The sequence below is a fragment of the Octopus sinensis genome, linkage group LG3 (genome assembly GCF_006345805.1).
Source record: "Octopus sinensis linkage group LG3, ASM634580v1, whole genome shotgun sequence".
Lineage (NCBI taxonomy): Eukaryota > Metazoa > Mollusca > Cephalopoda > Octopoda > Octopodidae > Octopus > Octopus sinensis.
Window position 1 is genome coordinate 145,026,987 of NC_042999.1, and position 14,836 is coordinate 145,041,822.

A 14,836-nucleotide genomic window follows, 5' to 3' on the forward strand; every position below is an offset into this window, starting at 1 on the left:
GTTAAATGTGTTGTCTGTAAGTTCTGTAAAGCTGTCATGAAGTTGTCAACAAGGAGGAAAGAATGCTATGTCATGAAATTGTCAGCAAAAACTAACAGAATGGGTGAAGTGGTGGTGGAGTTGTGTAGAAGTACCTCCATGACTTTTTTGCTTTTTTAAAATTTGCTTTGAGAAAATTTCTCTCCTGATTTGTATGCTTCAAAAATTGGACATTACAATTCTGTTAAAAACATTTTTCAGTTTCCCATTCTTTTTTCATTATATTCCAGACAAAACCCACCTCATTCTCCATTTTGCTGTATGAAACCAGCAATAATTTTTACACCCATGCTAGCATGGAAAGCGGATGCTAAACGATGATGATGATGATGATGAATTTTGACATCTTTTCCAGTTTTTTTCTTTTTTGGTTTGTATTAGAGGTTTTAAACTTTGATTATGATTCTGGAAAAAATATGCTTTTCAGAAATTCAAGTTTCTTTCAATCCCACTTCTTTCCCAGTTTCAACTATTTTTTATAATATTTTTTTTCTCAATTGACATGTTTTAAATGTAGAACAGAAAAAAAGAAGAAAAAAGCACTTTCATAAATTCAGTTCTTTGTTTATTGTACAATACCATCAATGTTGCACTTGGTGCTCTCTGACTAAGAAAAGGAACAGGATGGCCATGGCAAGAATGACTTTTGATTGGAGCTGACATTGTATTGATGAGGTATATTTGAGAGAAACAGCTGCTATATTTCATTCAAACTATATGAGTCTTATGCACATACAAGCCAAGAAGGTAGATCTCTATGTGGTAGCACAATCTGCTAGAAATAACAGCTAAACCATCCTCAGTTCACATTGTCTTATGTACGTATACACATATGTATGAACCAATGTAGGAGATCCTACATGTCTAGATTTGTGAGAAATATCAGCTAAATTTCCCTAAGAGCAACCCCTGTTGGGTGATATATGCATGTATATATGTACTCATGATCCAAAAAAAGAGATCTGTATATCTTACTTCATCCTTTATGTGTGTGTGTTTTGCTCTTGAACTTATGAAACTTCTTTTCATTTCTTTAACTGGTTATTTTCAGCATGATACAAACTAAAATAAAATGTACTCCACTTTTTTCACCCCTTTTCTTTTTGTCTAACTTTCTAAGGAAAAATATAAGCTTGAAATGTTAAAGCTTTTCTATTTTCTTCCTGCTCCTTTAGTGTCAAAATAATAATTACCTTCTTGTGCAGGAAAAGGAAAGGTCATTGGATCAGTATAACCAGTGATTTATGGTATATTTTGAGAGCTTGTTCTGATTCATTTAATTTGAAAGAAGTTACACCATGAAGACTCAAAGATATGATCTAGTAAAAAGTTATGTCACTATACAGAGACTGTAAGACAAGGAGTTTGACATTTTTGTAGAATTTGTTCAAACAGAAATAACACAATTGCTAGTCTAAAACTTTAGAGTATTCGGAATATTGTCAGATGGTTGCAGAATCATCAGCCATTTTTAGCTTTAGACTTGAACAAGAGTGGCCATGTGTAAACTGTGGATGCCACCACTGTTAAGCTAACAAGAGAATGATGTGCCATTCTGGCCCTATTTGCCAGTGCATGGTCAGCCAAGCTGTGGAATTGTGTGTGCATCGCCTTTGTGTTGACTGCCTTCTCTTCCCCTTGTCTGTTCAGTTTCATGCTTGGGATGGACTTTTGCCTGCCTAGGTGAGGCATGCCCAAAGTGAATGCATTGGGTGCTGTTTATGTTGGAGTAGAGTCTCAACCTCCTGGCCATTTCAACCTGCATAATTCCTCTGAGAGATGCATTTCACTGAGTGTCTGAGGCAGCAGGTACATTCACTGCTTTAACCAGATAAGAAGTGGATCTAAGTTGAATAGAAATTGTTAGTTCAGTTCATTTTGGAACGGTATCTAATTTGCATGCTTGTGTGAAGTGACTATGTTTATCACATTTCCCATAATAAGCTTCTCTGGTAGGATATTTTCTATGAGAGTGAAAGTCAGTTCCACAGAAAATAAAAAATATTTAACAGAAATCTTGCAAACGTCTGTTTTTCAGTCAAATTCCTGCGACATGGAAAAGGTTGGAAAGCATTGAATGATTGAATGTTATACTCAGTTGCATTACTGTAAAGTACATTACAATACTCTTCTTGTATGGTAATATAATTTAGGATAGTGGACAGCTAAATGTTATTAAAATTTAGGATTTTGAAACACTCTCAGATAAGTGTTCACTGATGCAGGCCACACACTGAAAGCATAACGTATGTATTCCCCAGTATTTAGTTCTTTCTAATAGCCTTGAAGCCAGAGTCTCCAAATAATGCTTGAGGGACCTAAGCAAAGTGGTGAGGTTCTCTCTTTGGTTGTTGTATAGCTAACACACAATCAAATGTAAACCTCATTTTCTGCGTAAGGATGATACAGCTGTATCATGGTTATTAATCTTGGATATACAAATAATTTTCATGATAGAGATGGTTAGAATATCAAATGCATGATTTCCTGGTACTTTGCTGAGTTTGGCTAATCATAAAAAAATTGCAGGTTCTGGAAGTTTGTCAATTTTGAGCAGCATCAATTGTTAGCTAAAAGTTACAGCATTGTGTTTGGAAGTGTAGTATAACGGTACACCAAAATCGTTCCACAGAAAACAGGAATACCTCACACATAATAAACATGGTCATTCTCTATTACGTATGAATACATACATACGTGTAACTTTTGTAATTTATAATCTCTGACGAAGCCTAGAGTACCTCATTTTCATCTACCTATTACCTCAATCCACTCGAGTAATATAGGCAAAATGAGGTATTTTTATCTATTGGCTGAAACAGCTGTAAGTTATTTTACTAATTTATATTCATGTTTTTTTTATAATAATTACTGGTATCCTTATATATAACTATATTTTATAGCTTATATTTTATATGCAAAGAATAATATGCTATATGTATGTATGTTATTATAATTATCAGTTTAATAAATAAATGTTAACATTTTAATATCCAAAAGTTGATGAACCACCTACTGTTCTCCATTTTCTTATTTGCTATATATATATATATATATACATACATACAACACAAAACGCTTATAAATAGTTGCTAGACCTGCTCTAACTAGTAGCCAAATCTCGTTGAAACAACACCTTATCATCTAAATAAAGAAGACTGCATTATGGTTCTGTGTACATTGTATTCCTTAAAAAATACCAGCAAAAAGACAGGATGGTCACGGTTTGGCTGACTTTGACTGCGGGTCTGTTCGATCAGTGTTGACTTGGAGCCAAACGACAACAATAACAAAATATTTAAAGTGCGTTGAGTGGTACTCAGATAAAAACACGTAATACTAGGAGCAATGGATCTGAGCATCGCACAAAATCAACTAAAATAAGTACGATAGATCTAATCGATCGGGACTGACCGACGCTACAGAGCATCAACAGTAATAACTGTATTTGTCTTCGACAACGCGCCACATCATTTCTACAAAAGATTCACTAGTGATGCCATCCCCGATTGCCTTCCGTAGATTTAAATACCCCACCCAACCTCATCGTCCCTATCTTACCACCATCGTGATCAGTAATACTACCAGTTTTAAGCTGCAAACATTACTGAGTGTAAGAAGCGTGCGCTGCTATCACCATGGAGCAAGTTTATTAGCCAGTGAATAAATAAAAAAAAAAATCACATGCTCTATAACTATAAAAACATAAAACAATATCGCATACATTAAGTATTCACACATACACGTACACCGCATACATTAAGTATTCACACATACACGTACACCGCATATTTGTAGGGATAAAGCTAGATTCACGTTTAGAATCTTATATATGTATACATAAACAAATGCTTAGGCTGAAACAGAAATCCTAAGGTATATACATGGAATCATAACGATATAAACACACAAATACATAAGCACTGACAAACACACACACAAAATACATACATATATATATATACACGTACACACACACACATAAAGTACACAGGTGTATTAACACATTGCTGTTTCTCTTTCATTTACTTTTGATCTCACTCTTAGTTCTGTGTCTTCCCTGTCATTCGTTCAGTCATTCACATTTTCTCCTTCACCTGTCTCTTTCTTTAAGACACTCCCTCCTGTTCTCTCTCTTCTTTCCCTCCTCTTACTTTTTCTTTTTTCTATTAAATCATTATCTTTTTCTTTCTTCTTTCTCCCTCCTTACACCTTGTGTTTACTGCCTTCCTCTCTTTCTACATTCACCATCTCACCCTTTCACTCATTCACTCACACTCTCTCCATTTAAAATCCCCCTCTCTCTTCCTTTTTATTCACTTACACTCTCACTCACGATCTCTCTTCTGCCTTGTCCGTACTTCCCTGTCTATCTCTATTCGACCAGTAGCGGTATTCAAGAGAACTGAAGGAGGAGGAAAAAAAAAAAATATATATATATACACATATGCATATATATATTATATATACATATACACAGCGTGTGATTTCTTAGTGCCTTAAACTGAAGCGAAAGAAGAAAATTAAAGAAACACATAGTCTAAATACACACAAGAATGCAATGAAGAAAAAGAAATCGATGAAAAAATTCACAATTAAGCAATTATAAATAAATAATTAGAATAAACATATACAAAATATAACAAAATACGACCAACAATCATATGAAAGCAAGCAACAGCAGTAGCGGCACATTAACAATTACGATATCAACAATTATAAATAATATCATCATAAACAGTATCAGCAACGCTGACAGTAATTGCAATAATAACAATCACGGTAAGGAAACCACGGAACAAGGATGCCTCGCATAGGATATCTGCTAAGTGACAAAAAAGAGAAAAAGTTCAACTTGGAGAAATTAGCTGTACGATTAAGGTGAGCAATTAATTTAAAACTTGTCCACTTCCCAATTGTCTGTCTGTCTATCTATCTATCTATCTATCTATCTCTACATACATACACGCACACAGATATATATATATCTATATCTATCTATATATCAGACATACACACACACACACACACATATATATCTATATATATATATATATATATCAGACATACACACACACACACATATATATATATATATATCAGACATACACACACACACACATATATATATATATATATCAGACATACACACACACACACACATATATATATATATATATATCAATCAGCCTGTCCCATACGCAAGCTTCATTGACATACATTCATTGCGTATACACAAACACATTGACATACACACATTCAAAAACAAAATTTAGAATTTATAGAAATTGGTTATGCTCTTTATCGGCAAAGAGCGGTGGGTAGCTGCTCGAAACGCCAGAATACTATATCACACACTGACTGAATTATATTACCAATTTTATATTGTCCGTACACATTATCACACAAAGCGTACATACACAAAGATTGACACTCGCTTTCACTCTCGTATTATGCATTCATACATACACCTTCAATCACATGGTCACATTTGTACGAAACCAGCAAATATAGAAAGTAACACTCTGACACCCGCTCACACATGTAGACACCCAGAAGATACACTAAAAAAGCATTGGGCACATAAAGTCCTCTAATTAAATTTACATTTAAACGTATACACAGTTTTATTTATCTATATACTAATGTGTATATATGTACATCCGCTTAAGTTTCACATATATACATAAACACTAATTTGACACACCAATATTCTCTTGTAAAGAGACATTTAAATGTACATTTTAACACATACACACGTTGCTAGAGCGCTTAATCATCCAGTGAAACGTTTATCTTGCAACCCCCGCAGAACCTTTTATTTCTTCTCCGTTCTCATTTCCGAAACACACCGTTAAATATTGTAATTCACGAGGAAAAATTAGAGAATTTACGATGAAGATTGTGTATTTTCTTTTTCTTCATTCGTATAACACACATGACGATATTAACTGCCCGGTTTCAAATTTTCATTGAAACCAATATCACTGGTTCTCGTGACTTTTAAAGCTCTTAAAAAAAAAAAAAAAAAAGAACGTCACAAAATCTTGTTTTAGTCTCTGTTATAAATCAATTGAGTGCACTTTTGTCAAAAAATTAATAGGATATAAAGAAAAGAATGCTTCCTCAGGGTTGAGAGGAAGATAGGAGGGACTAGTTCGATTACTCTTTGTAGTTGGTTACCATTTATTGAACTATTAAAAAAAAAAAATTCTTTCTCTGAATCCTGTTGGACTTATAATTTTCGAATCATAGTTTATATAATTTACTCGAAAAATTTAGTTAACGTATCTCTCGATTTGGAAGACTAACACGTATATTTTCAGATTTATCTATTACTCTACAACTGCTACAACAATTAGTAGTACTAGCATTTTATTATATGAGGTCTTTTGATGATATTCTATAATTAGAAGAAGAAAGGATACAACAATACCATTATTGCTGTTTTCATTAAATATTTTAAATATAAAAAATGACAAGCTTTATAGAAGTTCTATTACGCTGCCATCTTTAATATACTTTAAAATAGACAAAAAATGCTATGTTTAGTAAATCACATAATGTAAATATATATATATATATATATATTTATCAGTTATTGTTTATATTATCAAAAATTGCTTTAGACAGCTTCACGAACGAAGCGGATCAGTCAGCTGCCCTACCCTCCTTACCATGGACAGAGTAGGAAACTAGATGCATTAATAAACCTGGATCGATACATAGGTTTACTCATATTTTCGGTATATTTGCATTGATAAAAGTATACATACTGCATGTATGTATATAACGTATAGCTTACATTTGAATATAATGTTACACACACATGAATTTACACATAAGTAGCACTATATTCGATTTTAACTGAAAAAAACTGGAGTTCGACCATATATATATATATATATATACACATATACATACATACATACACACACGCTCATGTAATTATATATATATATATACACACAGTCTACTTGTGTGTGTAACTAGTATGTATGCACAAAAGCACAGATGCATATATATCTGCCAAACCTTATACATCCATTGGAACAAGATCGTTTGTTTCATACGTTTAAGCATATTTAAGATATATTTGCATTCATAAATGTATATGCAGTTAGGATTAGTAAATGTGTATATCAGGTGTGTGAATATGCAGACAGCTATGCAAGCATCAACACGAATACTTCTTGTACATATTATTCACAACTCTCCTTCCTACATTATCTTAAAAGCATTTTTTAATTATATTTTCTGAATTTTAATTCAGGAATTAAATGGAAAGCGGATCAGTTTTAGAAAGCACAGATCTGTCTTAAACTTTAATCGTATTCCTTTTTCTGTATTTGAACGCAGTTCTTTCGTATTATTGTGAAACATGCAATAATTTTCTTAGTGTGTTTTGTAGTAATTTTGCATTATTTCGAAACGAAACAGAATTTGTGTAATTCTACCGGTGTTTTGTTGTGTGGTGTGTGACGTATGAGGTCACCGGTAGCCAAGGTAGATAACTAACACCACTCCCACGTGTATCGGTCTTTATCGTCATCCAAGTGTTGGAGTAGAATTTCTGTAACAAACAGTTATACTCTCACACTTGAGTATGTTCCTCCGTGTCGTTATAAATGAGTATCAGTCATTCAAGGAGTGTCCTTTGTTTTCAGGGCTCTGTAAAAACGTGCCTGGTTATTGGGAAATATCACCTCACTTGGAAACAGGTGAGGGTTCGTAGCAGGAAGGGCATCCGGACGTCATGAATTCCCTCCGACCTATACGAGCATGGAAAAGTAGATATTGAAACGAGAAAGGTGTGTGTGGGTGTGTGTATATCTGTATGTATGTATATATGTGTATGTATACGTTTGTATGCATGTATGTGTATATGTATATATATATGAATATAATGATGCAAATAAACATGCTTGGGCTTGATATATAAAATATACATACATGTAAATATATATACAGTTTGGTTTTGTGCCAGGAACAAGCACCACTGATGCTATATTTCTGGTAAGATAGCTGCAGGAGAAATTCATAGCCAAAGATAAACCTCTGTATTTGGCCTTTGTTGACTTGGAGAAAGCTTTTGACAGGGATCCCCGATCCCTTATCTGGTGGTCAGTGTGGAAACTAGGGATATACAAGTGGTTGGAGAGAGCTGTACAAGCCATGTATAAGGATGCTACCAGTAGGTGAGGGTTGGCAATGAGTACAGTGAAGAATTCAGGGTACAAGTAGGGGTTCACCAAGGATCAGTGCTCAGCCCCCTCTTGTTCATCATAGTCCTCCAGGCAATAACAGTGGAATTTATGACAGGCTGCTCCTGGGAGCTCCTCTTTGCTGATGTCTTTGCTCTAATAGCTGAATCACTACCAGAACTAGAGAAATTTCAGGTATGGAAGCAAGGTCTAGAATCAAAGGACCTTAGAGTTAACCTAGCAAAACCAAAGTAGTAGTAAATAGGAGGGTAGACAAATCATAAATCCATTCAGGTAGATGGCAATCTGTAGGAAAGACGTAGGTAGAAACTCTATAAGATGCACCCGGTGTAAGCTTTGGACACATAAAAAGTTCCGCAATATCAGAGGAAGGTCAACAAGGAAGCTAGCTTTTGTATGTGGAAGATGCACAGGTACAATAAATACTGAAAATGTGCAGAAAATAAACTGCCAGGGAGACAAGCTAGAGGTAGTAGATAGCCTCCGTTATCTAGGTGACTGAGTTAGTAGTAGAGAGGGATACTCCGAGAGCATAGCTGTGAGGAAAAGATTAGGCTGGCCAGCTCAGAGAGCTCCTACCTCTGTTTGCAATAAAGGGCCTTTCTCTCAGAGTGAAAGGCAGAATTTATGTGCCTGTGTGCAAACTGCCATACTACATGGCAGTGAAACATGGGCTGTGACATTCAAGGACATGTGTAGGCGTGAAAGAAAGACAGTATGCTTTGTTGGTTCTACAATGTAAGTGTGTATGTTCAGAGTGTAAGCATCTTGAGAGAAAAGTTAGGCATAAGAAGCAGCAGATGTGGTGTGCAAGAGAGAGAAACAAGTGTGCTGGTATGGTTATGTGATGTGTATGGACAAGGGCAGCTGTGTAAAGAAGTGCTGATCTCTAACTGTGATAGAGGTGGACCCAAGAAGACGTGATGAAGTGGTGAAGCAAGAACTTTGAACTTTGAGCCTCACAGAGGCAATGATTAGTGACTGAGACCTTTGGTGATAGGCTGTGCTTGAGAAGTCACATCAAGCCAAATGAAATTGTAAACTTGGTTGTTGTTGGTGTCACATAATAGGTACCCATGCCAGTGGCACATTTGAGTATTGGGCCTCATGGCGACAAAGTTCCTTTCAAGCATTGGGCCGCAAAGTGGCTGAGTTCCTTTTAATTGTTGGGCCTCATGGAGGCAGTGATCGAGACCTTTGGCATTACATCATGCTTGAGAAGACCCATCAAGCTGAGCAAAATCGCAGTCATGGCAGATAGTGGTGTCATGCAAATGGCACCCATGCTGGTGGCGCGTAAAAGCACCCATTACATTCTCGGAGTAGTTGGCGTTGGGAAGGGCATCCAGCCATAGAAAACAATGCCAAATCAGACAGGAGTCTGGTGCAGCCTCCCAACATACCAGCCCAGGTCAAACCATCCGACCCATGCCAGCATGGATGACAGACGTTAAATGATGATGATATATACTTCATTATTATTAAAGCTGCAAAAACATCACAAAAATATCACAAAAAACTGCTGCTTAGAGAAGGACAGTTTAGATTGAGAATGGAACAAAATAAAGATTGTATGTATAAGATATATAATTTACATTGACAGATGCACATTGGAAATTGGTTTCTTTTCATTGGTCCTTTTGAGTAACGGTTTTTTCTAATCAATGATGATAGGTTTAAAATTAGTAGTACAAGCATTTTATTATATGAGGTCTTTTGATGGTATTCTATAACTAGATAAGGAAACCATGATGGTCCTCTGGCGGACATTCGTCCTCAGCCGCCTGTTTGAAAAATGACTTTAGTTAGAAAGAAGAAATGTACATACCCAGAATAAATTACTAGATGAATTAAGTTGAATTAAAAATAGATAAAAGTAAGTCTTTATTATAATAATTTTCACTTACATAATCCAATGGCCTAAAAGTAAACACACACACATACATACAGGGAGAGAAAGAGAGAGAGAGATGTGGTGGGAGGAACAAAAACTGAAAATATTCATCAGATGATCATTTATGATTTATCATATTTATATATTTGCAGAACAGGTTTACATGGAATACAATATGTGTATACACAACAATTGCAGCGTGGAAGGTGTTTATAAGCCATTTAAGAAACACACAAAAGCCGTTCGATTCACTCCAACATTTAAGTTTAATTTGTCAAAATATTTTCGTCGCTAAAATCCGCGACCTGTTCACTGACAAAGTCCGTGCTGCACGGGATGAGGTGGTGAAGCACGACCTTCGAATGTTGGGCCTCACAGAGGCGATGTCGAGTCACTGAAACCTTTGGAGATATGCTGTGCTTGAGAAACCCCTGGCAAGCCAAGTCAGACACCTGTGCTGGTGGAATGTAAAAAGCAACATTCGAGTGTGGTCGATGCTAGTGTCGCCTGACTAGTCCTGTACCTGTGGCACATAAAACGCAACATTTGAGCATGGTTGTTGCCAGTGCTGACTGACCGGCTTGTGTACCAGTGGCACGTAAGAAGCACCATTCAAACCTGGTCGGCATCAATAGCGCCTGACAGTGGCATGTAAAAAGCACCCATAACGCTCTTTGAGTGGTTGGCGTTAAGAAGGGTATCCAGCTGTAGAAACTTTGCCTGATCAGATTGGAACCTGATACAGCCTTCTGCCTTGCCACTTCTCAGTCAAAACATCTAACCCATGCCAACATGGATAGTGGATGTTAAGTGATGATGATAATATAAATGTATATACATTTATGTATGTAAATGTATATATATATGTATGTATATATAATATATATATATATATATAATATATATATATATTATATATATATATATATATATATATATCTATGCAGAGAGAGAGAGTGGTTGTATAATGTCAACATAACGTGACGGTCCTGTAAAGGGAATTACACCACCGCTATATAGCCCTAGGAAGCATCGACGCTTCCTGTCGGCTTTGACACATTTCCTGTGTCCTTATATTTGCAAAGAGGAGGCGAGCACCCCCACCAGCTAGGACTAGCAACCTGAAGACATGCATGTTTCTGGATTTTGCCCGTCATCGGTCCAGGGTAGCAAGTCCCGCTAGCGGTGATACTTGCCAAGCCACCGCAAATATATATATTTACAGTGAAATCTACTCACTGGTCACCGTAATTAGAAATATTGAATTTCTAAATGTCTCATAGAGACATGAGCAGTGGTGGCGCAATAGAGTGGTTGTATAATGTCAACATAACGTGACGGTCCCGTAAAGGGAATTACACCACTGCTATATAGCCCTAGGAAGCATCGATGATACGAAAGTCTTGCAGAAAATACAGAACCCCAGCAATGTTGCACACCTGCAGCAGGAGTTGGATTCAATGTACAGATGGGCTGAGGATAATAATATGCAGTTTAATGCTGAAAAATTCCAGGCCCTGCGCTACCAGCATCCAAAACTGAATATTAAACTTACAGGGTACACCGGTCCACAGGGAATTTCAATCCCAGAGCCTAAGTTAGTGAGGGACCTGGGTATTGACATGAGTGATGATACCTCTTTCCAAGTGCACATTACCAGGATGGCGACAAAGTGCAGACGACTGGCTGGCTGGATCCTAAGAACATTCAGAACCAGAGATAAGGAAACCATGATGGTCCTCTGGTGGACATTCGTCCTTAACCGCCTGGATTACTGCTCACAGCTATGGTCACCCACCAGTGTGAACTTAACAGCGGACCTTGAAGCAATCCAGAGAAGATTCACAAAGAAGTTTGTCTCTTTGCAACAGCTCAGCTACTGGGAAAGGTTGAAACAGCTAAGACTCTACTCCCTGGAGAGAAGACAGGAGAGGTATGCAGTAATGTATATCTGGAAGATCCTGGAAGGAATTGTGCCAAATTTTGGCATTGAAAGCTACACCAATTCCAGAATGGGATGACACTGCATAGTACCAAAGATCCCAGCAATGCCATCATGCTTCAGGACCAGTTACAGCAACAGCCTGGGTTTCAAGGGCCCACAGCTTTTTAATATTCTCCCAAAGAGTCTGAGGAACTTGCATGAAGTGGTTTTTAAATCAAAGCTGGACCTCTTCCTGTCGAGAGTCCCAGATGAACCTACCTCACGGCAAGAGGTGCAAATGAGGGTAGCTATATCAAACTCCATTCCTCACTAAGTGCCACATATTAGAGGAGGCTCTTAGTAATAACAGTGAAGCACAAAACGGCGGTGCATCAGCATGGCCACAGCTCTGAGCTGAAACCAAAATAAAAATATATATATATATATACACACACACACACACACATATATATATATATATATATATATATATATATATACACACACACATATGTATATATACATACATATCTATATATATATATATATATATATATATATATATATTATATATATATATACACACACACACACACACACACACACACATATGTATATAGATACATATATCATCATCATCGTTTCATGTCCATTTTCCATGCTGTCATGGGTTGGACGGCTCGACTGGGATCTGCGAAGTCAGGAAGCTGCACCAGGCTCCAATCTGATCTGATGGTGTTTCTACAGCTAGATGCCCTTTCTAACGCCAACCACTCCGAGGGTGTAGTGGGTTCTTTTAACGTGCCACCGGCACGGGGCCCAGAGTGGCTGGCATCAACCACAATCGAATGGTGCCTTTTACGTGCCGCTGGCACGGGATTCCAGTCACAGCGGCACTGGCATCAGCCACGTTCGGATGATGCTTTTTATGTGCTACCGGCAGTGGGGGGTCACAACTTCAATTTCCATTCGATTTGATTTTGATATTGCTGATGTTGATGGACTTGACTCAATAGGTGTCCTCAAGTATGGCATGTCGCCCTACGATCAAGGTACTTTTGAGTGGGCTGGTTATGCAACACTGGTGTAGGTTACAGCTGGTTATGTGAAGCTGGTGTAGGATATGCCATGAACTCACTTTATTTGATGGGTCTTCTCAGTCACATCATACCTCCTGAGGTTTCGGCTTTTTGTCATTGCCTCTGTGAGGCCCAACATTGGAAGGTCATGCTTCACCACCTCATCCCATGTCTTCATGGGTCTCCCTCTACCCCAAATACCTTTCACTGTTTGGGAGTGGCACTTCTTCACACAGCTCTCCTCGTCCATCCACAATACATGCCCATACCAATGCAAATGTCTCTCTTGCATGCCACATCCAATGCTTCTCATGTCTAATGTTTTTCTCAGGGCGCTTACACTCTGTCGTGTGTGCACAGTGACATTACACATCCAGCAGATCATGCTAGCTTCATTTCTTTCAAGCCCACACATGTCTTCAGCAGTCACGGCCCATGTTTCACTGCTGTGAAGCATGGCAGTTCACACACATGCATCGTACAATCTACCTTTCACTCTGAGCGAGAGGGCCTTTGTCACCAGAAGCTTTCTGAACTTTGCCCAGGCTATTCTTATTCTAATGGTAACACTCTCTGAGCATCCACCACCAAACAGACTAGGTAGTGGAAGCTATCAATTACTTTTAGTTTCTCCCTCTGGCATGTGATGGAGTCTGTTTTCTGAGCATCTGTGGTGTTTATTGCCCCTGTTCCTCTGCTGCACATGAAAGCTATCTTCTTGGTTAATCTTCCTTTGGTGTTGCTGCACCTCTTATATGTCCATAGCTTACACTGAGTAAATCTTATGGAGTTTCTACCTACACCTTTTCTACAGATCGAGTAGAGCCACTTACCTGAAGGGGTGTGTGATGTGTCCACCTTCCTACTTACTAGAAGTTTGGTCTTTGTAACATTGACTCGAAGGCCTTCGATTCTAAACCTGGCTTCCACACTTTGAAGTTTCTTCTCTAGTTCCGGTAGTGATTCTGTTATGAGGGCTAGGTCCTCAGCATAGAGGAGCTCCCAGGGGCAACCTGTCTTGAATTCCTCTGTTATTGCCTGGAGGACTATGATGAATAAGATGGGCTGAGGGCTGACTCTTGGTGGGCCCCTAATTCTACCTGGAATTCTTCACTATACTCATTTCCAATCGTAACCCTACTGACGGCATCTCTTTATAGGGCCAGTACACCCCTTATTAACCATTTGTCAATCCCAAGTTTCTGCATCGCCCACCAAATAAGGGATTGGGGGACCCTGTCAAACACTTTCTCCAAGTCCACAAAAGCTGAATATAGGGGTTTATCTTTAGCTAGGTATTTCTCCTGCAGTTGCCGTACAATGAATATAGCATCAGTGGTGCTTCAACCTGGCACAAAACCAAACTGCATTTCATCTAAGCGGACTCTCTCCCTAATTAGTTGGGCTATGACCCTCTCTGTGACCATCATCACCTGATCCAGCAGTTTGATACCCCTGTAGTTATTTCTACCTAAAGCATATATATATATATATATATATATATATTCACACATGCAGATATATAGTGGCATGTGAAAAGCTCTTCCGAGTGTTGAACCTCACAGAGGCAATGACGGAGATCTTTGGCACTGTTGTGCTTGAGAAGCCCCATTGAACCAAATAAAATTGCAGTTGTGGAAGATACTGGTGTCATGTAAATGGCATCCATTACACT

The 14,836-nt window shown here is 37.8% G+C and overlaps 1 protein-coding gene across 1 annotated transcript in view; it reads left to right on the top strand.

The window, feature by feature from the left end:
* Positions 1-4,028: 4,028 nt before the first annotated feature.
* LOC115209398 (inositol-tetrakisphosphate 1-kinase) overlaps positions 4,029-14,836 on the top strand; it is a 134,329-nt gene continuing 123,521 nt past the window's right edge. Inside the window, exon 1 of the mRNA XM_029777791.2 lies at positions 4,029-4,920. Within this exon, the coding sequence (XP_029633651.1) occupies positions 4,844-4,920 (77 nt within the window). The 5' untranslated portion in view covers positions 4,029-4,843. The remainder of the gene's footprint in view (positions 4,921-14,836) is intronic.